General features: G+C 37.4%; 2 protein-coding genes across 6 annotated transcripts in view; one reads left to right on the forward strand and one right to left on the reverse strand.

Moving 5' to 3' along the window:
- LOC122076519 overlaps positions 1-15,819 on the reverse strand; it is a 29,970-nt gene extending 14,151 nt beyond the window's left edge. For 3 of the 5 annotated variants that reach the window (XR_006139501.1, XR_006139500.1, XR_006139499.1), the window contains exons 1-5: positions 15,591-15,819; positions 13,467-13,712; positions 11,117-11,201; positions 7,686-7,764; positions 7,344-7,554 (exon numbers count right to left, since the gene is read on the reverse strand). Coding sequence is in view for 2 of the 5 variants with exons in the window: in XM_042641843.1 (XP_042497777.1) it covers positions 7,377-7,554; positions 7,686-7,764; positions 11,117-11,201; positions 13,467-13,712; positions 15,591-15,605 (603 nt within the window). In the remaining 3 variants the exon portion in view is untranslated. Of the gene's footprint in view, positions 1-5,794; positions 6,234-7,102; positions 7,555-7,685; positions 7,765-11,116; positions 11,202-13,466; positions 13,713-15,590 lie in introns of those variants that run through there. The other 2 variants (XM_042641843.1, XM_042641842.1) reach the window with 2 other exon arrangements.
- Positions 15,820-18,924: 3,105 nt separating this feature from the next.
- LOC122075630 (transcription and mRNA export factor ENY2-like) lies at positions 18,925-23,687 on the forward strand. Its single transcript, XM_042640713.1, has 5 exons — positions 18,925-19,105; positions 19,266-19,353; positions 20,455-20,549; positions 22,610-22,686; positions 23,324-23,687. Coding segments are annotated over exons 1-5 (336 nt in total). The 5' UTR covers positions 18,925-19,103; the 3' UTR covers positions 23,398-23,687.
- Positions 23,688-24,338: the final 651 nt, after the last annotated feature.

Here is a 24,338-nt window from a genome sequence, read left to right on the forward strand (position 1 = left end):
GATTCTGGATTGTACTAGCCTCAGCAGAAACTGAAATCCCCTTAGGCGATTCTCACAGCAAACTAGAGCTAATAACAGTCAAAGTAATGAAAGATTAAAGTAACCAAGAGAATCGTGGCTGAGGTTGGCTATCTCGGCCCGGGCATCTCACCCACAGCTATCTCGGCTGTTAGAAGCAATTGAGTGCAATTCTTTTATTCAATTCTGAAATTCTGAATACAGGAGCTCCTCTTTAAATAGAGGGTAGAAACTACACTAATAGCAGTTATATTATGACTAGGAGTTGTACTCCTACTAGGACTAACATTAGAAACCTAGTCAAACTTAGGAAACTAATTAGTCACTAACTACTAGCCACTAATGGGCCTTATTACATAAATCGATGGCCACTTATGAGGCCTTCTTGAACTCAAATTGATGGGCCCAATGGGCCTTATTAACTAATGAAATAAATTAACACATTAAACACTTAAGTGGACTTAAGTGGAAATCGATTGGCCCTATTTGGGCTGGGCTTTCTTCCTGCGATAGCTCAGCCCAAAGTGGGGATCTACATCATTTTACCTGTCTTCTTTCTTCTCTTTAAGTTGTTAAATCATCTTGAACGCCAAACCAGTCGGCTGGTAAGGGTACCGCTTTCGTTCCACAGTTTCCTCAAATCTAATGTACCGATCTTTCACTGTTTCTTCTTTCATGTTTTGGTTGAGGTTCTATTCTGGTTTCAGACTTACCATCAGTCCTGACATCTCCACAGGTTGAGGGTTTCATATTAACAGCTTTCACAGTTTCCATTATAGATTGTGTATTCTGTCTGTCAGAGTTCCAATCAGTTAAAGAAATAAGTCTGTTCCTGCAATTGATACCCAACTTAGTTACGTATTCACCGAGTTTCTATTTCTGCATACCAGTGTTTTAATATCTTGACACTGGTTCTTCAGGTTTCTCTAATCTCAGTTATTAAATCAGAACATCAATAAGTTGCTGGACTATCTAAATTCTGGAATTAATTGCTATTACACTGTAGTTTCTAATTCTATTGAGTACTTTCTATTTTTGTGACTGCCTATAACTCCAGATCCAACCGTTGGATTGGAATCATATTTTGAGGGTTTATTCCTCTGTTCTTACAGCCCCATCAGATTGGTCAATTTTCAGTTTTTTCATACCTCCCAATCCTGGTTTAATCTCAGCCCCATGACCCTGGTTTTCTTTGAGAATCCTAAACAAAACTATCAGGTGTCCTAGGATTCCGTTGTAGTAGCACATTATGGGCCCGTTTGATAACGTTTCAAGAAACGCGTTTCTGCCGTTTCTGACGGAACAAAAAGTGTTTGATAAAACTGTTTCGTTTCACTTGTTTTCATAAATAGAAATTGAAATTTCTACCTATTTATGGTTCAAGAAACGACCCAATCAAAACAAGTTCTACTTGTTTCTCCGTTTCTGGAAACGACTCGTGGCCATTCTTTCGCTGGTTACTATCGACTTCCAGAAACATGACTTATCAAACACCTTCAATTCCGTTTCTGGAAACAGAAATGGAAATTTATGTTCCTACCGTTTCTTGAAACAAAAGCGGCAGATAACATAGAAACGGAAATTTATATTTCTGCCGTTTATTGAAACAAAAGCGGCAGAAACGTTATCAAACGGGCTCTATGTTTTGTTCCACCAAGTGGCTATGCTGTTTACTCACCATTGCTAGTTTTTTCTCAGTTTCTCAAGTCAGGTTTCTAGTGCTGAATAGCAGTCCACCCAGCCATCAATCTCAAGTCTATTGGTAGTTCACTGCCTATTTCTGAATTCTGTCACAGCAGTCCATCGTTGGATCTCCTATTTTCCGCAAACTTCTAATTTCTGCCCTTACTTGCTATTTCTGTCTACTTAGTTTCTAGTTAATGTTTTTCTGTTAGTGACTAAATCTGGTTACTAATTTGGTGACTTTGCTAATGTTGTGACTCCTCAAAATATCAAGATCTGACAATTGGATTGGAAACAAATATATTGAGTTGTTACTATTGCTAGTAGACTACCGGATTAGGGTTTGGACTACATCTAATCACTCTGGATTTGGCAATTGATCTTGCCCATGACTCCTTACCTGTTGTTCTGCATTCTCACTTGGTTTGTAATCCCTAATCCTCAGGTGATTGGATACCCATTACGACTATTGGAAGTCCTTACAGAAAATATCACAATTAGGTATGACTTATAAGTAACCACCTCACATGGGCAGGAATCGAGCTTGTTCAAGTAGAAAAACTCAAGGCAATCAATCATGCAATGCTTACTCTTCCCCCTTTTTGCAGTTTCCACTCCACCCTCCTATGAAAAATGCAAGCAATGGCAATAGGACGACCTTAAAGCCAATTAGTACAGTAATCTCATGGCAAGCCAATGCAAGTAACATAAAAGCATCCCAATGACACAAATAAAAAGCCAACAACAAACTTCCAAACAAGAGCACACGACAAGGTCAAACCATCGCCCAAAGATGTTTTCATATCAGCCTGGTAATTGATGAGAAGTGCCTTCAAAAGCCAGACAAAATCATCAGACTCACAAAGGTCAGTCTGGGACTCTGGGTTAGTGCATGATAATACATAACTGACTAATTTTGGAATATCTCCTGAAAGGATTGAATTGACTGATTTGGAATATCTCCTGAAGTAAGGATTGACATATTATGAATCCCGGATTGGTGGTCATACTAATTAGCCTCTGGTTCAATGGGCATATTCATCAACACCTTATCAATAAGCAATCATATTTTAATTACACTTCTAACAGTAATCATACCTTAATTACATGGTAAACTTAATAGCTGTTCAGAATGTTTGAAACTTCGTTAGTAAGTAATTATCAAGATAAGCTATAACAAAGCTGTCTTACTAGAAAGTAACGATAACTATTAATAATAAGATAGCATCCCATAAATGGGGGGGGGGGGGAAGTGGTTAGTTTGCTTTGCTAACGTCATAACGTCAACCTGCACTGATTCAATGGTAGAACCAGTTCGACTCAAGCCATGACCTTTCCAAAGCCCCTGCTCTGATTTTAAAATATATCCTGCCAAGTTAATGACTAACAACAGCTGCTAAAGCAGAAAGTGAGGTCAACTCTCACAACTCCATTATTAGTTTTCTTACTGTTCCTCCAACTCTCCAAATTCCATTAATAGCACAGATTGGGATGTCCATTAGTCACCTAGGCAAGGAGTAGGTTATTTTGACTACACTGCATTGGGCTTCTATAAAGCCAGGTAGGACCACAAGTTCCACAGCTCAAAACTACACCTCTAAAAAACTCTTAACAACAAAGGTTCTAAGTTCGATAGCTTTACAAAACTACAGAGGAAAAAAAGGCAAGAGTTCAATAAAGACGGCACCACCCACCACCAAAGTTGTAAGATCAACCCTTCATAGATCTAATATTGGACTGTGCCATGAGCTGTACAGAGAGTGGCTTGGCTTAATGGGCCTACTAGGAGTAATACACGTAACTCCTAGACTGCCTGTCCATGGAATTGTTTTCCATAGAGTTCCAACCTGTCAAGGAAAATAAGGACGGTAAAAGCACCGAATGTTTAATCCATGTGAGTGACATCAAGGATGTTGCAGAAAAGTAGACAATATATCTGGAAATAAAAATTTAAGGCAATGCACCAAATCCAATTAGGCTAGGGGCAGGCCTCAAATGACCTTAGGAGAAGTAGTGAGGAAAGACATGCATATTTTAGGTCTTAACTTAGGTACGACCTCAAATAGAGCTGTTTGGAGGGCAAGAATCTATGTAGCCGGCCCCATTTAAATGGGATATTGCCGAGTTGTAGTTCGGTGTTATTTTCCTTTTACTAAAGGGCGTACCCGGTGCATGAGGCTCCTACAAGTGCGAGGTCCAAGGGGGCGAGAACTACGCAGCCTTACCCCAAGAATATCGCGAGTTGTTTCAACTGCTTGACCACCAAGTCGCAACATTCGTACCTTACCGTTGGACCAAGCGCGCCCCTATGTTATTTTCTTTTTACTATTATTTTTAATATTTTGTCCTTGCACGGATCCATGTAGCCAACCCCTTTAGTTGGGATAAGGCTAAGCTGCTGTTGTTGAATTGTTGTTGCACCAAATCCAAGTATGCAGTTCATGATCGCCGAAGAAGCACGCCTTCAGAAAAGGAATCTATTTTTCCCAATTTCTTCTTGCATAACCTCCACTAGAACATGCTAATGGAAAGCTCAACCCTCTTTCCCACCCATGCAGGCACATGACAATGTTTTCCCTATACCCTCTTGAGGAAGCAACAGATTTCCCCAAGGAAGATGCCTGGCATAAAGATGACTGCAGAGTGCAGAGCACCATTGGAAACAGATTGTGACCTTACTTCTTCACATTCTGAATTTGAGGGCTGATCAGTTAATATAACATGTGAAACAAAGATGCATCCGTCTAAGAAAATTTAGTCAGCATCAAAAGTTTTACAGAGAAAGCAACCAACAATAAAAAATATAAAGATGCAGTCTTCAACCATCAAAGACATAGTTCATGTTAATAGTTTGCAGTTATGTAATATGTTAAATAGACCCACTAAAATCCTTCGAGTATATAAAGTATATGTGTGAAAGATAAAACTGATTTTCAAACATTATAAATTTTGAGAACCTCATGTACCAAAATATTCTCAAACTTAAATGGAAGTCAACACAAGCAAATTGAAAGAAAGGGAAATGTGAAACTAAAACAGTGCTCACAAAACCTTTGGAACAAAATAAAATATTAAGTCAACTTACAAAAGCCTATGAAAAAAGATATTATCAACACAGGAAGCATGTACACTTCCTTCTGTAGCAGGATATATAGGATGAAATCAGCATTTTCTGACAGCTTACATTGCTATTTACTAAATCTCCGGAGATAAAATTACAGATGAAGGGATAAATTATTTAATCATACTACAAGCAAAAACATTTAATTTGTTAGCACAGTTTATTTGCTCCACAACCAAGGTTCGACATGTAGGAACTATAGCAAGGCAATGATATCATATAAATTGGTAGACTCAGGTTCAAATGAAACCAAGTTATTTTTATTTTGAAAATTTTAAGAATTTTCTTTCTCAGTTTTTCACTTAACACTCTTACGGCCACATTATGTCTTCACTAAAGATAATGCTATAGGCAGGTGCTCATGATCTAAATCTGATAGGAACAGAGCATTCTCTTTAACCCTTATAAAATGCATTGCCTATTTGTATTCCCCAACAACTTAAACATCTGTGAATCGCAAGCCACACTAATATTGAAATAAAAAATGCATTTAATTTTAATTCATTTTTTATCATTTAAAGTAGTTCCTTTGAAAATAAAGCAATTCCTTGGAAAATATGAGGAAATCAAGCTCTGTTTCAGTTGCAAGGGAAGTAGAAAGATAAGTGAAATTTTCAAACCAAAAAAAGAGAAACTTCTGTAATCATTACCTCACATGATTATATAACTAACTCCAGATCATTTCATATTTGGTTCTTAAATTTCACTTCACTTATGCATCCAGTCCCTTGGATTTGAAAAGTAAAATAAAATTGCATCCAAAAAGTATCATTACTAAATAAGTTAAGAAATGTAAGTAGTTTATACAAGCATTGGGGTAATGATTTTACAATCATCCAAAAGGAAAAAATGTAACCAGGCTATTCTATGACCTGGGGCCCTTATAGCTTGCAACCGGTTTCATGGTAACAGAATCAGGACCCACTGTTGGGTGGGCCCCATATGAGAGACTAACTTTGACAAAGATCTACATGAGTGAATAATTCCGATCTTGTGTATTCTGATCATTTAACAAACCATTTGAATCTGAAGAGTCACAAAAAGCTCCAAAAATTAACAATAGGATCAGCTAGTTGTAAAACTTTTAAGTTTGAAACCCTTCACGTACAGATCAACAGGGTCTGATCCTTTCAAACTTGCAAAAATGGAAAATTATTGGGCCAACACCTCTGTACAACTGCTTTTCCCTTCTGTGTGATGCACTTTTTGTTGGTTGCTTTTCCCCTCAGTGACATTTTCCCCAAAGGAAAACAAATTCCTGTTTAGAATTCTACTATATATTCCATGAATATTCTAGTTCTCCAAATAAAAAGTCAACAGATAATGCTACATGCTTGACGCTTTCACTTTCTGTTATGCTGCATCTTTTGTTGGCCACAGTCTTGCATATCCTCCCTCTCTCATGATATTTCTTCAAGGAAAACAAATAAATATTAACATAACTCCACCACCAGCTTAGGTTGAATAAATGTGCACTCATAACTTAGCAGTCTTACATCTAATTGCATCTAAAGTTACATTGTAGCATCTACAGCTACAAGAACCCTGACCCATGGATCCACCCAAATTTTTGGAACATACCTTCAATTAAATGAAGTCATCTAGTCTTTTCACTATCTCAACCCTAGTTCCTTTTGGCCTCCCTTCATCTTTCATTCCCCATCAGTCTGAAGACTCTGAACAAAATGGCTCATCAGCTTTGCTGGTGAGCGGTTTATGGACTTTTCTTGGTTTTTGTGACAGGACAGTCACTAATCACAACTGCATGAGCAGTAATTGGCCTTGGCAACACATTCTGAGGCATCAGGCATGTGTGGACATATAAGCATGAACAGCAAATAAACTGCACCACTCAACAGAGCAGAGATGTTTGACACCAATCAACCAACAAATTGTCAATGCAACGATTCCAACTAACTTGCTAACAACTGCTATTGACATAGCCACATGATCTTTAATTTTTTTATTTTTGACTTGATAATTAAGAGAGAGAAAAAATTAAGTGTTCTGCTCATATCCACCAAAAGAAACAGAGGATAATAAATTAATAATTCTACAGATTTGAAATTATTTATATTCACATGAATCCTTCCGAAAGCACTGGGCAGTAACACATCCTGTTGTGTAAGTAGCACCAGAGATTTACACAATTCATGGAACAACAATAATTTGCAATCATTCCCCATATTCTTTTTTGCTTTTTTGCTTGGGGCTGGAGGGGGGGGGGAACGGAAGAAGGAACAGAAAATACTCTGACTGCCTCTAAAACACAATTAATAATTGAAGTAAACCAAGGAAATTTTCATAAGCAGATCAATTATACATGGAAGTCAAAAGACAACAAAGACTCTTTTAACAGTCCAAAAAATCCAGGCTGGTTTGTCCAAGACATCACATGCAAGTAGCAGTCTCAGGGACAACGAATGACTAAACTCAGTTTGAAGATTAGATGAAATGACTGAGTCCATTTAACGGCAGGGAGATGTGTCACAAATTCCACCACATGAGGACAACGGCCTACCAGATGATGCTTCAGAATAATTCCATGCGGGAATCAAATGGCGATTGAAGCCTCAACTCTGCTGTCACTGGACATATGCCTGACATTGTCTCCCTGTTTTGTATCATCAGCAGATCCTTGTCTATGCAAGGATTGGGAACCCATCTCTTTCACATTTACATGTTTCTGTTTAGAAAGGATGCTGGACAGATGGCTCTCCAACTCTGTCAAACTGAAACATATTGGAATATTAAGTGCATAGGCAAACACAATGATTTATTCTCTGAGTGAGAGCCTGCACGTGTGTGTGTGTGAGCGAGTGAGAGAGAAAGATAGAGGAAAGGAGATCAGTTATTTACTTACAGTTCATATTTACGAAAGGCTTCATTTCTCCTAGCTAAACATTTGTCCTTATCTATCAATTGGTTGCTTGAAGAGCTGCCTGCAAAACAGCAAAACTCAATGTTTACATCCTGCAAGCCAGAAGAATAAATCACAAAAGCAACTACTTGCATATAAAAGCCACAAAAAAAATAATCTGCATCCGCCCAAAATTTCAAGATCCTCACAGCAACTCCTTTGAGATAGCATAAGTGATCATTAAACTAATGTAGTACCTCTTCTTTAAGAACCCAAAATTGCTCACGGTCCATAACCGTGAACCAGAAATAAGAAAACAAAAAACATGACACAAAGCATAAAACAGAACCCACGATGAGGCTCCTCTCAAGGAGATGCTTAGCTCAACAATAACCAAAAACCCACTGTCATCAATATAAAATCATGCCATGTCATAACCTTGATTCACCCTCCAATAGTGTCCTGCGTGACCAGTTACCAGAGTAATTGATACATCTGGTTCTTCTTCATTTTGTCTAGTTCCTTCTTTCTTCCGGTGAGTTCTTTGCACTTCTTCTCCTCTTTGTCCTTATTCCCTCTTCATTCTTCTTCCTTCTTGTTTTCTTCTTTTCACTTCCTGCTTACTTTCTTCGTATTCAAGACCCCCTGTCTTTGCGTTAACTTGGTTCAGCAACAATCTCTCTTGATACTACTTTCCAACTCCAAACTATGGGGTACGAATTGCTATCCTAGGGCAACCTGAACCATCCTTGCCCCTTCTACACCTGCTACAAGATGGTATGCTGCAAACTATAGACACTGAAATTTTGCCACATCATAAGAACCCTCACAATGACAATAGAACAAGATTGGCAATAACCTTAGAGCATATACACCAGAAATTGACCATTCTACCCCTTGGGGAATTGGGCAATATGACCCTTCCCAGAATTATCCAAAAATCTGGGATAGGCAAATCTCATCATAAAACACCCAGATCTGCCCTTTAGTGTGAAGACAACACATTTTGCCGCCATTTCACCCAAAAATCTGTTCACAGGTCCCCCACTTCAAGGGCGTTTTTAACCTGGTTTCCAAAACAACTTACATCTAACATTTACGTCATCGGATAGTACTCGCAAAAATCATTCTGGAGATATTTGGATCATCAAAATTTGACAGATTGGAAGATATCATCCTTGGAAATCCACAAAAAAGACCAAAAAAATAATAAAATGAGAATATTTGGATTTTTCGCCAACAAAATCTGATTTTGCCAGCGAAATCCTCCCACCCATAGTCGCATAGGCGACGCCTAGGCGTCCAGGCGGTTTGCCTGGGGCCTAGGTGACAGCCGCCTTGTTGCACTGCATGTCTCCTTGTGTTTTGGCACTTATTTATGCCAAATATCATTCAAGTTTCATTTACTTAAGATATTATTCATAAATAAGCAAATACCCCCTATTTGAATCCAATAAAAATAGTTTAAAAATCAAATTCCAAAAGGATAAAAAGTCAACCCCCCAGTCTAAGAACAAAAACTGGATTTTGGTTATAGGGACGATTTTCAACTTTTAAATGCTGAGGTTTTTCTCAATTATGAAAATTTTATAAATTCTATCATGTTAAAACATTGCTAAAAACCAAAAGTTCGGTACAATAATATTTTGTTTTGATATTCATAAAATTATTTTCATTCAGGCGATTTTAACAGTATTCACGCACTTAAAAATAAGTTTGACTGAAGCATAACTTGTCATTGCAACTCAGATTTAAGTAATCTTAGACTTGTTAGAAAGTTGGTTTTATGTTATAACTAATACAAAAAATCTCATGTAAAAATAAAATCATTTGACTAGTCAAACTAATTATAGAATAAGAGCATTTCTCTAAATGTTGATTTTTTATAATTTAATATGACTTAATGTTAATTTTTTATGATTTGATGTGGCTAAATGTTGATTTTTAATGACTTGATGTGGCTTAATCTTGATTTTTTATGATACAAGGTATATATATAACTTACTAAATAATGTTAAAAAATATGAAAAATAAAAAATAACACTTGTTCGCCTTAAGGCGGGCGCCTTCTCGCCTAAGCACTTAGACAACCCTCCACCGCCTTGGTTCGACTTGGTGCCGTGAGTCCCGTGACAACTATGCTCCCACCCCACAACTATAGTTAGCTGACCCCCGAGAGGAAAAAAAGAAATGAAATTCTGGGAAAAATCGTCCAGAAAACCCAAGAGTAGGAAAATACCAAAAATATCCCTGAAAGCCGGAATTCTACTAAGATCGCCGTAGGAGAGCCAGAATTTCACCCAACCATCTCAGCAAGGCCCTTTTAGGCCTAACAAGTAAATCTCTCTCCACTCTCTTATTTAAATTAAATGCATGTTATAGTATATATGTTATTTCCAATTTCCCCTTAAATACCCTTCTTATGCCATTGTATACCAAATAAGTTCCAAACCCCCCCTTCTTATGTCAATAAAATGCTGAAATTGCAATAAGTAGGAGTTCTCCAAAACCCCCTCTTATTCCATTATAATGTCAAATTTTCCATACGTAGGAGTTTGACAAAACCCCTCATATATGTTGTTATATGCAATTTAGGGTCTTCAAAAATAGTATAATATCATCCTACACTAAAAGGATGTTCAAAACCATTTAAAAATTGTTTAAATATATTGTCCTGCCCATGACTTGTTGGTTCAACCATTCTAGCGCCACTGCATCATCCTTAATAAGTGACTTAGCCACATTAATTAAGCTGCAATATGAACCATGGTTCTATGCTCAGCCTCAACACTCGACCTGACCACAGTAGTTTCTTTCTTACTCCTCCAGATAACAAGATTACCACCAACAAACATATAATAATCAGTGGCCGATCGTCTATCACCTTCAGCACTAGCCCAATCATAATCAAAGCAACCATCAAGATAAATATGATTATGAGGTTTACAAACGAGACCTTATTCCTAAAACACCCTTAAGGTACCTCAAAATGCTACATGCCGCCACACAGCGAGCCTGCTTAGGTTTCTCCATGAACTGACTAATAACACCAACCGCAAATGATATTTCAAGTTTAGTAACAGTAAAGTAGATGAGCTTTACCAATCAATCTTCTTTATTTATGCTTGTCTAATAACTTATTATCTTCACAAACACCAAGTTTCTAATAAGGATCTATGGGAGTATCAACATGTTTGGAGCCCAACATACCAGTTTCAAAAAGAAGGTCAAAGGCAAATTTCCTATGAGATAGACTGACACCTTTCTTGTTGCGATAAAGCTCAACATAAAATAAGACCACACACACATGTATAGTGCCTAAATGTATGTATTTGTGTGTGCAAATTTATATGTATGAATATCCTAATACTAATTGATGTCAAAAAATTTCGGACTACCAAAGAATTACATATGGTACAGACAAGAAACCGTACATAAAAGAGGAACTGCTGCTGTTGTCACCACATTGTTCTGAACTTGAACCTTTGCTTGAGATGTTGGGGCTGAGAATTGGATTCCCTATTAGATTAAAAGAAAAGAAAGAAAAAAAAGTGATATTAAAAGATGAATGTACAAGCAGCAAAAGAATAGCAGATTTCATATGAAATAGTGGTTGCATAAGTTATTGCTAAATAAAGTCCAGGTAACAGTTTCAGCCACAACAGAATCCCCATCACGCATGAAAATAAGGGAAGCAATATGGTAAACTTCAGACAGGTTTGCCCGGTTTACCTCAGGACAGGCCTAAAAAGCAGATCTAGAACAAAGTACTGATTTTAGGTAGGAATAGTGAGTAATAATGGGAGATATCGATGTACGAAAAACCAAACTGCCACAATATTGATCATACTTCCAGAACATTAAGAATGATAATATATTGTAAGATATTATTAGAACCAAGTAGCTCCCTCTTGAATTACAAAAGGTTCTCATGGACAATCCAATCATGAACTTAGCTTCATAAAACGTTTCAATGTAAAATAGGGTTACGCCCACGAGACACTTTTATAAGAAGACAGCAGACCTAGGCTCTTTCAATTGAACTCAGAGAGTCTGAATTCAGCTGATCTGAATATTGAAGATATTATTAGAACCAAGTAGCTCCCTCTTGCATTACAAAAGGTTCTCATGGACAATCCAATCATGAACTTAGCTTCATAAAACGTTTCAATGTAAAATAGGGCTACGCCCACGAGACACTTTTATAAGAGGACAGCAGACCTAGGCTCTTTCAATTGAACTCGGCGAGTCTGAATTCAGCTGATCTGAATATTGAACTGTTAGCCCAATTACTAAAGATCAGGCCCAACACAATTTTCCTAAAACCCCAATTATATAGAACGCAATTACAAATAACCAAGCCAGACCCAAATTAAACCAAAAATCAAAATCATAAAAGTGCCCCCTCACAACCTAAAACAGGTGAAATTAAAATAAAACAAAACAAATAAGTAAACCACCACCCTCGTATAGCTGCCCGCGATAGGCCCATAGGCCATAACTGAACAAGATCCTAGTTAATGTGGCTGGATGGACCTGACAGTGGTCCTTTTTGAACCCCACCTAAGAACTGCCCAATAATTTTAAGTAAATAACTCACCAGGCTGCAAAATTTATTCCTTACAGGTTGCCTTGGTCCAAGAAGGGTAGGTAACTGTCTCACAGCATTGCATGGTTTTATTTCCTTCAAAAATAAGTAACAAGAAAACATATAGTGCAATGGCATTGCAGCGGATGCTTGCTATATGTTCTAAGATTGATCATGGCAACATGATAGAAGTATGGTTCAAAATCTCAGTTGAAACTATTTCACAGTTTCGGTGTGGACTGAGACAAAACCATGGTCAAAACAAAAAATGTAACACATTTCGGTAGTTTTGATCAGTTTCGACTGAAAAATACCAATGTTGACCAGCCCATTTTTTAGTAGTTTCAGCCAGTTTTTACCAGCCTATGACAGGTCAAAATTTGCCCCAAAAATACCTGTTTTCAACCTAGTTTCGGAAATTTCGACCTAAATAGTGGTTTCGGCCAAGGTTGAAACCCGAGATTTAGAACCTTGGATGGAAGTATGATAAACAGATATAACATATACCTTCTTGAAGGGTGGTGTGAATACTACCTTCAGCATGAAAGACAGGATTGAATCCAAGCAAAATCGAGGGAAGTACACAAAGCACTAATAATAGTCAAGTTTGTTGATGGATTCCAATAGCACAGACAGATTTATGCATGTAATACAGCTGCTATTCTGCTACACAAAGTCATAATACATTAACAAGTATGTGTATTGTTTCCCAACGAGCTTCCTCTCAGACTACCACCACCTAGGGTAATTCAGATACATATATATTGTTCCTATCTCTAGTTTTCAAGACAAGCTGGCCCATAAGATAAAAATAAGCAACGTGAGGAGCTCAACTACAAAGATATGAAGTCAAGTGATAATTCTCATCCTATCCTTCTAACTTTATAGCATAATGCAGCCCAAGTTTGGAATTTTCATGTGGAACGTACTGCAAATTTCTACTCTTTTGTTCTATTTTGTATCACAACAATTTAAGGACTATGTTTGGATCAAACTGCATTTAAGTTTGCTTCACAATTTTCCTTGGCTGGAAACTAAAGTGCTAGATATAAGTATCCAAATCTCATAGCCCACATGGAGATTCTGGTGCTGACTAGATCACATATTACACAAGCTAGAGAATTGTAACATCATAACTTCTAACAAACCACAGAAAGTAGTGTTCAATGAGATGGGAATCAGATAAAAAGTGACACCTGCTTCTCCCGTCTCCTCAACATCTTTAAATGGCATTTCTGGACATAGTGCATCAAATGATAACGGGAATGTCTTGCGTACAACTGCTCCTTGACCTTTGGATTCTTTGATAGCCATTCATCAATTTCTTTAGATTTAACTACCTCCTTTTTTTCCAATGATTCTAACCAGGAATATACTGGAATCCACTGATCGGTGCGCTGAAACCGGCTTGGCTGAGGCTCAACCTGATTAGCTTCCATGGCCTGCCATTAAAAAAAAAAAACAGCTGAGACCAGTTGAGAATAACAAAGTATATTTTGAAACACACACACACACACACAAAAAAAAAAAGCAGAAATTGGAAGATACAGACAAAATAGAACAGGAGACATGGTAACATTCAACACATCTATATCTTTTTTCTTTCTGAGTCTAAAGCAGCATTCATTCTCCAGTTTCTTATTTATATAATTCACCATAATAAAAAGAACAAAACCAGGGAAAAAAAACTGCCCTGCTTTTTATCTTTTGATTGAACCATTCCAATATAGAATTGATTAACTTGTTGAGTAAGCATTTGTAACCCATTGTCTCGGGGCACTATGGCTTATTCAACCACCCCACATCACCCCCTTATACCCGTTCACTTATAAACTAGTTACTTGGTCCTAGTCTAGCAGGTCATGTCTATGAGTTTAATTTGGCTATTCCAAGAAAGTCTCGATTTTTTTCCAAAACAGCCATTGACACTGGGATTATAAAGAGAGAGATAGAAGCTCGAAGAAATTCCACTATTTAGAACTCAGTGAAGTTCTCTGTCAAGAATTCCAGTGTTACCGGGTTTCAAATGTCCTCAATAACAAGTCAAGTTCAAACTATCTTGTACATGGATATATTCTTATCCCAACAAATACAACTTCAAAACACCCACTGACACTAGGATTATAAAGAGAGAGAGAGAGAGGGGCTCAAAGAAATTCCACTATTTAGAACTCTGTGAAGTTCTAGGTCAAGAATTCCAGTGTTACCAAGTTTCAATTGTCCTCAATAACAAGTCAAGTTCAAACTAACTTGTAGATGGGTATATTCTTATCCCAACAAACACAACTTCATTTTGCCAATATGCAAATTTTATTTCTCGACTTGCTAAACCAGGGATCATCTCTTACAAGTAGATAGATGATGAATGCATAGGATGGAGAAGAGATAAAATAGGGAAAGATAAAATAAATCAATCAAAAAAAATATAATTAAGAGACAATAAGGAAATTAAATACGATAACTAACGTGATAAATTGGCTTTACTGAGGAAGCCCGACCTCGTTGGCTTTATCAAGGAAGTCATGGCCTCCTTCTCTCAAGAGAGAAACCACAATCATTCCAGTCTACTTTTCATACAAGATAATCCCCATTAAATAAGAATACAAGTAATTACAACTCCCCTCATCCACGTACAACACTTCCCATATAACGTATAACTCCTCTAAAACTACCCAATAACTGCTGAGAATATAAATATAAAACCATAAAGATAACTACTAACACATGTCACCCACAAATTCTCGTAAAAATAGGTCATCACCACTGGCACAAATATTCAAAAACTTGAACATCTAAGCATATGTAATCTGCTTACATTGTGGTTGCTTGCAAAGGTTCTCCACGTATTAACAAACTATATACTAGTACAATAAGCATTTGAGCTATTTGTGGAAACAGGAGCAAGTACATAAACAATCTGCAGGACACAATGTGAATTCATTCTGAATTCAAGTCGAGTTTTTGGAACTTAGATTATTGTCGACGAGTGGACATTAAAGTAATGAATGCAGAACTCGAGTCAGAACTCAGAGGCCACAATTCCTCAAACATTACACAGACAAACACGTAGGAGGAAACAATCTCCAGGATACACAATGGCGTTCTCAAACAGAATTCCCGTTTAAGCATTCAGAACTTAGGTCAACAAATTACCATTGGATTAATCAATTAAGAACTCGGAGTCAGAAGCCATGATTTCTCCAACGAAAAACAAAAGCGTTTGATATGGAAGACGATCGAATAAGAAAACCTAGTTCAGAACGGAAGAACGATAAAAAACGAACGACTGTAGTAGATATGAAGAGCAAAGGCCACAATACCTGATTGGATTGCATGAGCTTGCGAATGGATGCGCTGATAGAGGCTGTGGTCGGTGCAGTGACTTGAGGTGTTGAGGTAGATTCAGGGAAACTAGGGCTTTGTTCTACGGTCCGGTTTTCTAGGGTTTGGCCATAAATAGTTTATGCTTCGGGGACTTGGCGCAGACGAGAAGAGCGTCGATCACCTGGCGCGCGACAGGCGAGAGCAGCGAGACTACGATACATGAAAAAGGGAAAGTATTTTCTGCCTTCGTGTGTCGTGATATTTTAGTTGACAGATTTGCCCATCGCAGAATCTGGCGGCCTTGCCTTTGCGTCATAGATTTCTATGTGTAATAAGATCCCATCCGTCGATTAACAGGTCAAATATGTAGCCAAACAGCATGGAATTTAAGGGTTCAATCAGTTTTTCGGTTCGAATTCGGTTTATATGGATTACGCTGTATTTGATTATATTTGGTTCAACCAACATTTTAATATACAGCTGAAATTGAATCGAACTAAATGCGATTTCAATTTCTATAATCAATATCAATTTGACTTGTTTTTTTAAACCCGGTTTGATTTTGAATGGCAAGTTTTGCTATTTTTGATTCATGTTCTAAATTGACACCATAGAAATCATGTGCGGAGCCAAAGGTTGTGGGATCTAGTTCCTCTTCTTACCATTGATCGCCCAGGTCAACCCATAGTTACCTGTGTAAGTGCCACTTATCCAAGTGATGATCTAATGCTTTGATAAAGGCATAGAGAATGACGCACCGAGAACCATTGGATCATCGTCTGAACACATAGTTATCGCCCAGGTAGCTATGGGCAAGCCTTGGACATTCACCGTTCAGGAGAGGAGCCAAATCCAAGATTGTGAGATGGGATCGCTAGCCTAATTATAATGATTGTTAGAATGACTAACCATGCTATTCAAATTACAAATATAAAATCTCAAGCGCAAATACCCTAAGCTACGTAGTTGGGTAAGAAGAACAAAGGGTGTCAAGGCCAAATCAAAATCAAACTAAGCCATGAAAACCATTTAATAAATGATCCATTTTTCTGTTAAAAATCGAGACTATTTAATAAATAGTTTAGTTTTTGTTTTAGCCATCTCCCTTTAACACATTTAAACCAATTTAAAATGATCAACTTTTGATTTATATTAAATAAACAAATCTTCCAATCTTTGACATCCTCAAGGTCTCATCCCAAATTAATAAATTAACTAAAAAAAATCCTAAAGTGAAAAGATGGAGTCAAGTACATTAAATAATTATTTATGAATTATTACATGAATATAGGTTTTCTATATAAGGAAAATGATGGATTTGTTAGCGGGTCACCCAGTAACAAGGTATGTTAGCATTTTTTGACCGTTAGATCATATAGTTTAAATCTAAGCCATTGATGAATTTGTACGTTCGTATATCCAACTTAAGTGTGATAAATATATATATATATATATATATATATATTGTTCGTTGGTAAAGAAGTGTGATAAATATATTGCATATACCAAATACCTGGCATCTACCTATCTATATGCACATAATAAAAATTGTTTTTATTACCATAGTCTTCTTCTTCTTCATAGCCGCCGAATAGCAGATTTGGGATTTTCTTGGAGGGAAATCAAAATTGACCTTTTTGACGGGGACGGAGGTGGGGCTGGTGCAACAATGTCGGATTTTTTTCTTTGGAGGTCTGAAATAGTGGAATGGTGGACATTGGAAGAGAGGGCGGGATGAGCATGCTTTACATAATTATCTGTCCATTTCAGTAGACTATACTTTGATCTTAATCATAGCTGAACAAAAGCATAACAAAAGACAACCTGAACAGGCCTACCATGTCAGTAACCTAACTTGTTCACTTAGTCCTCAAAGTAGCCAGAACAAACCTCCATTGACTCAAATTAATAATCTTAAATAGTTGATGATCTCGTGCTTGAGCTGAGCTCAATCAATCTCCTTAAATTTAAAGCTCTGTAATCCCTGCAACACTATTGAACAATGCTTCAAATTTAATGGCTATCAAAGTGTGCTCATAAAAGTGGGCCAACTATAGCATAGATAAATTTGTAAAAGAGAAAAAACGACCCATTATCTCAAGGTTTGCAAAATTCAGGGTTTTGATGGCAGTCTCACTCTCATCAGATCCTTCAATATTCTCCCTTTCTTCTTCCTCGTCGTAGCAAAGGAGGGTTTGCTGGTGGTAATCGTGGTGGCGGTGGTTTTTTCTGTTTCCCTAGTTTCAATGCAGGAGGCAAGGAGGTAATAGGGGTGGCAACACATATAAACCAATAGAGAATATCAACGGCGGATACATCGGGAGTTGGGAGGTGGCATCCCAAAGCTCACGTTTATCAGCAATGCACCTCATCCCTGCTGTCTCCGACGAACAAGGCCATCATGTTCAACGCTACAGTCTTCGGTCCTTTTCAGATTGCATTGCCAAATGGTAATTGTTGTCCCGTTCCAGGAAAGCCCAGGGAGATCGATTATTGGGCGACGATGCACAAAGGTGTGGTGAGAGAGAGAGAGGATATGGAGCGGTGGGGTGGCACGGGTTCACAATGGAGGGGAGAGAGAGGAGGGCATGGAGCGGTGGGGGTGGCGCGGGTTCACGGTGGAGGAGAGAGGAAATCGTACCCTATCTATTGAGTATTTCTCTCTCTTTTACTTTTACTGTATATCAGATTAAAATAATAAAGAAAAAATTACATGATCACCCACTTATGGTTTTCTCCTAACAAAATTACCCATCAAAAGTTTCAGTTAACAAAAATATAAAAGATTAGGTTTCTCTTTACAAAATTGCCCAATTAAAGTTTAAGTTAACAAAAATACCTAAAATTGAGTTTGGGTTTACAAAATTACCCACTCAAAATTTTAGTTATAAAAAAATACATGATTATATGTGGAAAATGAAGAATCAATATTTTTGGTAGTTTTGTAAACCCAAACATGATTTTAGGTATTTTTGTTAACTAAAACTTTGAGTGGGTAGTTTTGTAAACTCAAACCTAATTTTGGATATTTTTATTAACCAAAACTTTTTGTGGATAATTTTGTAAAGGGAAACTAAAAAATGAGTAATCATGTAATTTTCACAATAATAAATATCAATCTAAAGATTAAAATTAAAGTAACATAATCTGACGGTCAACAACCGCTAGCATTCTTTATTACGCGGTAACTCACTAACATACCTAACCTTTCCCCAGTAAAATAATAATAATTTTTTTTTTAATGAGAGTAGGATGTTGGACGCGCCATTTTATATGAACCATATAAACGGGTTCGATTTTGATTTGATTATTCAGAAACGGCTTGGCTTGGATTTCACCGTGAATTGTACCGTTTAACGGAAATCGCACCGTTTAAAACCCTTGCCTTATGTGTATAAGGTCGGTGCAGACTGCAGAGTGTATATTTTCCCATCAACGAGCTGTTAACGACGTTGGAGTCGCACTTTCCTGAGATCTCCTTTGCTCGAAGCTTTGAAACAACTAAAAAAATGTGAGTTTCTATTTCCATTTCATATTCTTTTAAAGTTCAGTTTCTTGTTAGTTAATCGAGCTCTGAAATCAATTTGAGAACTCGAGATGCGCTTCTTCTTTTTTCTCCTTGCTCCTAATTTTGAATTTTGAATTTCTGTTATCTTTTAATTCCCGAAAAGGAGGGCTTCTATCAACCGCCCACCAACACCAGATGCAGAGGAAGACAAAGAAAAAGAACTAACTCTTCAAGAGATCATCAACGTCAAAGTAAAGTGCAAGGCCTATTTGTTCTTTGCTTTCTTTCTTTCTCAGGGTACAATGCAGTGAAGAGAGGATTAGCCTCTCCCCAACTGGTATCCATTTATTTATTTTTTCAACTCTTAACACTTCTTTTCCATTATCATATCTCATTCTCACAGAGAGGCCAACTTGGCTGCTGATTGCTGGGCCAACCAAGCTAGAAAAACCAAGTGATTGGACATAGATCAATGGCCCAGAAATTTCCAATTTTTCTTTTTATTTCCCTAGTTGTCCTAATATCGTGGTTCAAAATTGTTCTTTTTCTGGGACTCAATTCTTAAATTTAGTTTTAAAGAGGATTAAAGATGGAAAAAATAAGAACTATTTACTCCTTTCATGGGATTTTATGAAGACTCGATTATCAAAAGTCGGCACAAAGCACGATATTGTTGTTTGTGCTAAAAGGTTAATGGATTTTGTTTTCCATTTATTTGTTGTATTGACAATAAATTTGAGATTTTCCTTGAGTTTTGGGGGATTTTACTTTGGTGTTTAGGGTCTAGTTATCCGATGGAGGGGAAGTGGGAGTAAAATATATTACCAAATACTCCAATAATTTTTTTACACCTGTTTCTGAAGTAAGCTATTTAGGATTTAAGATATATGTTGAAAGGGAATTTCTCCTTCCCGGGGCTGTATAACCCTCCCTCCTACCAGTCTGTTGCCTAAATAATTCACCAAATATTTCATGTTGTGAGGGTCAGAAACCTACGCATATGTCGGTCCCATCTAAAATATCGGGGACACAATCAGAATGACCGGGTGATCTTAACCATCTGAACTATTCATTAATTTTCTATTGTAGTTTTATTTTTTATTTTTTAACTCCTCAAATATACAGAGAATGTAGGTTTGGATTGTTTCCTTAAAATGGTTTATTGGGTATGTAACCTGAGTCATGGCACATCCAATCGAAGCGACTTGAGGCAGTATAAGTAACGAGACCGGAAATTTTGCCTTATATTACTAATAAAATCCCAATTTTGTATCACTTATATGGGTTTTTATTTTCTATTTTTCATTGTTCTGTTGGTGTGTTGTTTGTTTTGGCCTTTTCGTTCCCATTAGTTAATTGAGAGTGGGGAAAAGGAACGGTTGAAGGAGCTTCTAAGGGAAAGGCTTATTGAATGTGGGTGGAGAGATGAAATGAAAGCTCTTTGCAGGTCCTCTCTCTCTCTCTCTCTCTCTCTCACACACACACACACACACACAATCACATTTTTGCATTAATATTTGTTATCTCTCACACGGGCAGTGTGGTGGACAGTTTTTCCAGGAAAAGAATAGTTAGCACATAATCTTATTGATGTAGTAACCACTCATCCTGTTGGCTGACTTCAATTTACCAACAAGGTGTGACCACAGGAAAACCTCGCTTCAATTTACAAACAAGTGATAACCTTTTTCAGCCCAAGGCATCACCCTTGGATAATGACCATGCATTTTGAAGAGCAAGAAATGAAGACTAAAAATTTAGAAAAGAGTTGGTTTTTTCATTTCAACGCACTTTGTAGCATGGTTCAAAATCTTGGTCGAAACTACAAATTTCGCAGTTTCAGTGTGGACCGAGACGAAACCATGGTCAAAACAAAAAATATAGCTACTTTCACTGATATTTCGCACATTTCGGTAATTTTGATCAGTTTCAACTTTCAACTGAAAAATACCAATTTTTGATGAGTTTTGATCGGCCCAATTTTGACTAGTTTCAACCAGTTTTGACCAGTCCATGACATGTTGAATTTTGCCCCAAAAGTTCCTGGTTTTGACCAGGTTTCGGAAATTTCAACCTAAATTTCGGTTTTTGGCTAAGGTCGAAACCAAGATTTAGAACCTTGCATTCTAGGTTGGCACTAGATATCTTTAAAGCTTGCTTCTCCATGAACTTCTGTGCAGGGGGTAATTCCAAAATCTCCCAAAACATCCGTGGCATGCAGATGGTATGCTGGTGCTGCCACTTCCAGTGAAGGTATCTTCATGATATTTTTCAGTGTCTGAGACAGTCTAGCTTGGTAGATAATTCTAGTGAGAGCATGGTCCAATGAGTAGAGTCCTTCTCCTCACATGGATCGGTTAGCAGCTCCAGTAATGTGGGCTTAGAGCTAAGTAATACCCCAGAGCCATGTGAAATATTTTATAAAGAGTAGAAAAAACCAGCACCTTGGGAACAAGGAGCCTCTTTAAAGTTAGCATGATTATTTTCACTAAAGCAACTTTGGCACAATTCCATCACATCTGCATAACGTCTTCCAGTTCCAGACTTATCAAAGCTTCATTTGAGAAGCTTTGGAGGGCTGTCTTGCAGAATCTATGGCTGATAACCATAGGTTTCGTAGCAGCTTTGCATTGTTATTTTACGTTGAAACCCAAAGGTGGGATGGAGAGATTGATATCGATGAATGAAGCACTGCTTGAACAATGGACTGTTGCACTAGGTACCGAACCAATGTTTCTAGGATCAGAATTGGGGTTCATTACCAGATCCTTATCTGCTAACAGGACTGGATGTTTCAGTATGGATAAACAACCAGAGGTTGCGAGGAGATCAGATTATGTACTGAATGTTAAACTGGATTTTTGTCCCACCCAATATTATCCGCATCCGGTTATCAATAAACAAAAAATTGCATAATGAATAGTATTTATAGTCTACCGTCAGATTAAGAAACTGCTTTGCGTGTCCCAACTATGTTATTGAATTAGTGAACAATATACATATTTTTGCAATAGTTTCCTTCTTATCCAAGCAAAATCGTGTTCCTTATCACATAATAGTATATATTATCGTTCTTTCAATTGACCTAGTTTTTTCCAAATATTTGTTCTTGAATTTCAGCATATGACATTTTCACCATTGTGCGGAGCTATGTGATTTTATCTTATAATATGTTTTATTGGTCAATTGTTCTTGGACAAATGCTTCATTCGTAATTTCAAATTCCAAAAACTTGTCTCGAATGTCATGAGTAAATTTCTTGGCTGCATCGACATTTCTTTCCCGACATCATTTGTGCTCCTTTTGTAGTTCTGTACTTGTTTCCATTTGTAACTATATGGTCTTTTTTTTTCTTTCACTTTCAGAACCCATTGTAGGGACCCCTTTTTTTTTTCGCTATAACCATTGTAGGGACTTGTTTTGGTCTGTGTGGTGTCTTCTCTGATATCTGAAAACAGTCTTAATTCTCCGATTTGTTTCTTAATTCTCCGATTTGTTTTCCACCAGAGCCTTTTCTAGGAAGAAGGGAAGGAATAATGTTACTGTGGATGACCTTGTAAACGTAATCACGCCTAAGGGCAGAGGTGAGGTTTCATTTTTCTTTTTCCTCCTCATTTCCTCTTTTGTCTTTGATTAATTCCTTATGCCCTTATATTTCACTTTAGCTTCTAGTTATCCACATGAGCTCTGGTGACCATGACTACTTCTTAGATTTATATTCCTTTTAAATTGTCGTATTTTCTCTATCCATCTGTCGGAAAGTCAAACTGCTGTATCACCGTAAATCATTTTTTGGTAATACATGGTGGCACTAACCAAATCTTGCTACTGTAGTTCCTCCATTTTATGCTATTTCTGTGAGCGCAACCATTATGTAAGGAGACAAATCTAATTCCTAAACGATGGTTTGCAAATAAATAAATGAGTTCCACATAAGATAGAAACTATCTGATAAAAAGGTTGATTGGGGTATTTCCTTTGAAATTCCTTCTGGTATCCCTACCCCCCCCCCCCTCCCCCCTCCCCCACCTATTTTTTTTCCTAACTTTGATGGACCAAACATTGATGTCCTATTGTAACTTGAAGTTTGAAGGATCACTTTAATTGTTGGACGACTTAAAACTTTCTTGTCAAACTTCTCCATTCTGAATTATGTCTCAATGCTTTTTGCTCATCAATGTTCTTGTAGGTTGACATTTGTATTGCTTATTGTTTCTGCAGCCTCAGTTCCTGATTCTGTAAAGGCTGAGCTGTTGCAGCGCATCCGAACGTTTCTAGTGTCAGTAGCTCTTTGATCCTGACAGCCAAGTTCTCTCTGTGTTTCTGCTATGATGTATTTCTCTTATTTAATAGTCCAGAGGGTGTCATTTGCAGAGTCATTCCTCTTGACTTAAGGTCGTGATAGAAGTCTACTGTCTTTGATCTGAATTGCAGGTGTTCCTTGGATATGAGAAACCGTTAGAATTTTAGTCTAAACTACCTGTTTATATTGAAACAAAGTGAAGGGTGCTAAGGTTGTTTATACAGAAGTCTTCTACTGAAACGTTTCAAATGGAATTGTTATCAATAAGTTACGTTTACCTTACATTCATCTCTCTCTCTCTCTCTTTGCTGGTTTGGGGAAAGAAAGAGATCCAGCTAAGAGGTCAATGCTTATGATCTTGATTTTTGTCCTTACCTGAAGGAGTTGAAGACTGGCTAGGCTTGGGTTGGTGGTTCAATGACCATGTTTTGGAGGGGAAGATATGGTAGTAACCTGGAAAAATGATGCACCTAGTCCAGTGGAACCTGTGCTGCAAATCCGGGGTGGGGCCGTGGGAGGGAGGAGGGAGGAGGGGAGGGGGGGGGGAGTAGGGGAGGGGATGCATATCTTTTCATATATACTCCATTTTCACCATATCTTTACATGAATATCACAAATTCAGCTGGAAACCCTAAACTCGATTCCATGGGAAGTGGTTCTGCTATATGAAAGGAGATAACTGTGACCAAACAGTAGTTGGTTCATGAAACGGTTAAGATCTAAGGAAAATGATCAAAATACGAGAACAAAAACTGCCTAACATAAATGGCGAGCTCGAGCCCTTTTGGTTGTTGTCTACTTCCCCATCCCTACCTATTATTTCCTTCTTTTTTTTAACATCTCTTGGTAACTCTGCATTTTGGTCGTTGACAACTATCATATTGGACAAATTCAATCTTTAAGGTTGTTGCAATAAACGACTGAATTTTATTT

The sequence above is a fragment of the Macadamia integrifolia genome, chromosome 4 (genome assembly GCF_013358625.1).
Source record: "Macadamia integrifolia cultivar HAES 741 chromosome 4, SCU_Mint_v3, whole genome shotgun sequence".
NCBI lineage: Eukaryota > Viridiplantae > Streptophyta > Magnoliopsida > Proteales > Proteaceae > Macadamia > Macadamia integrifolia.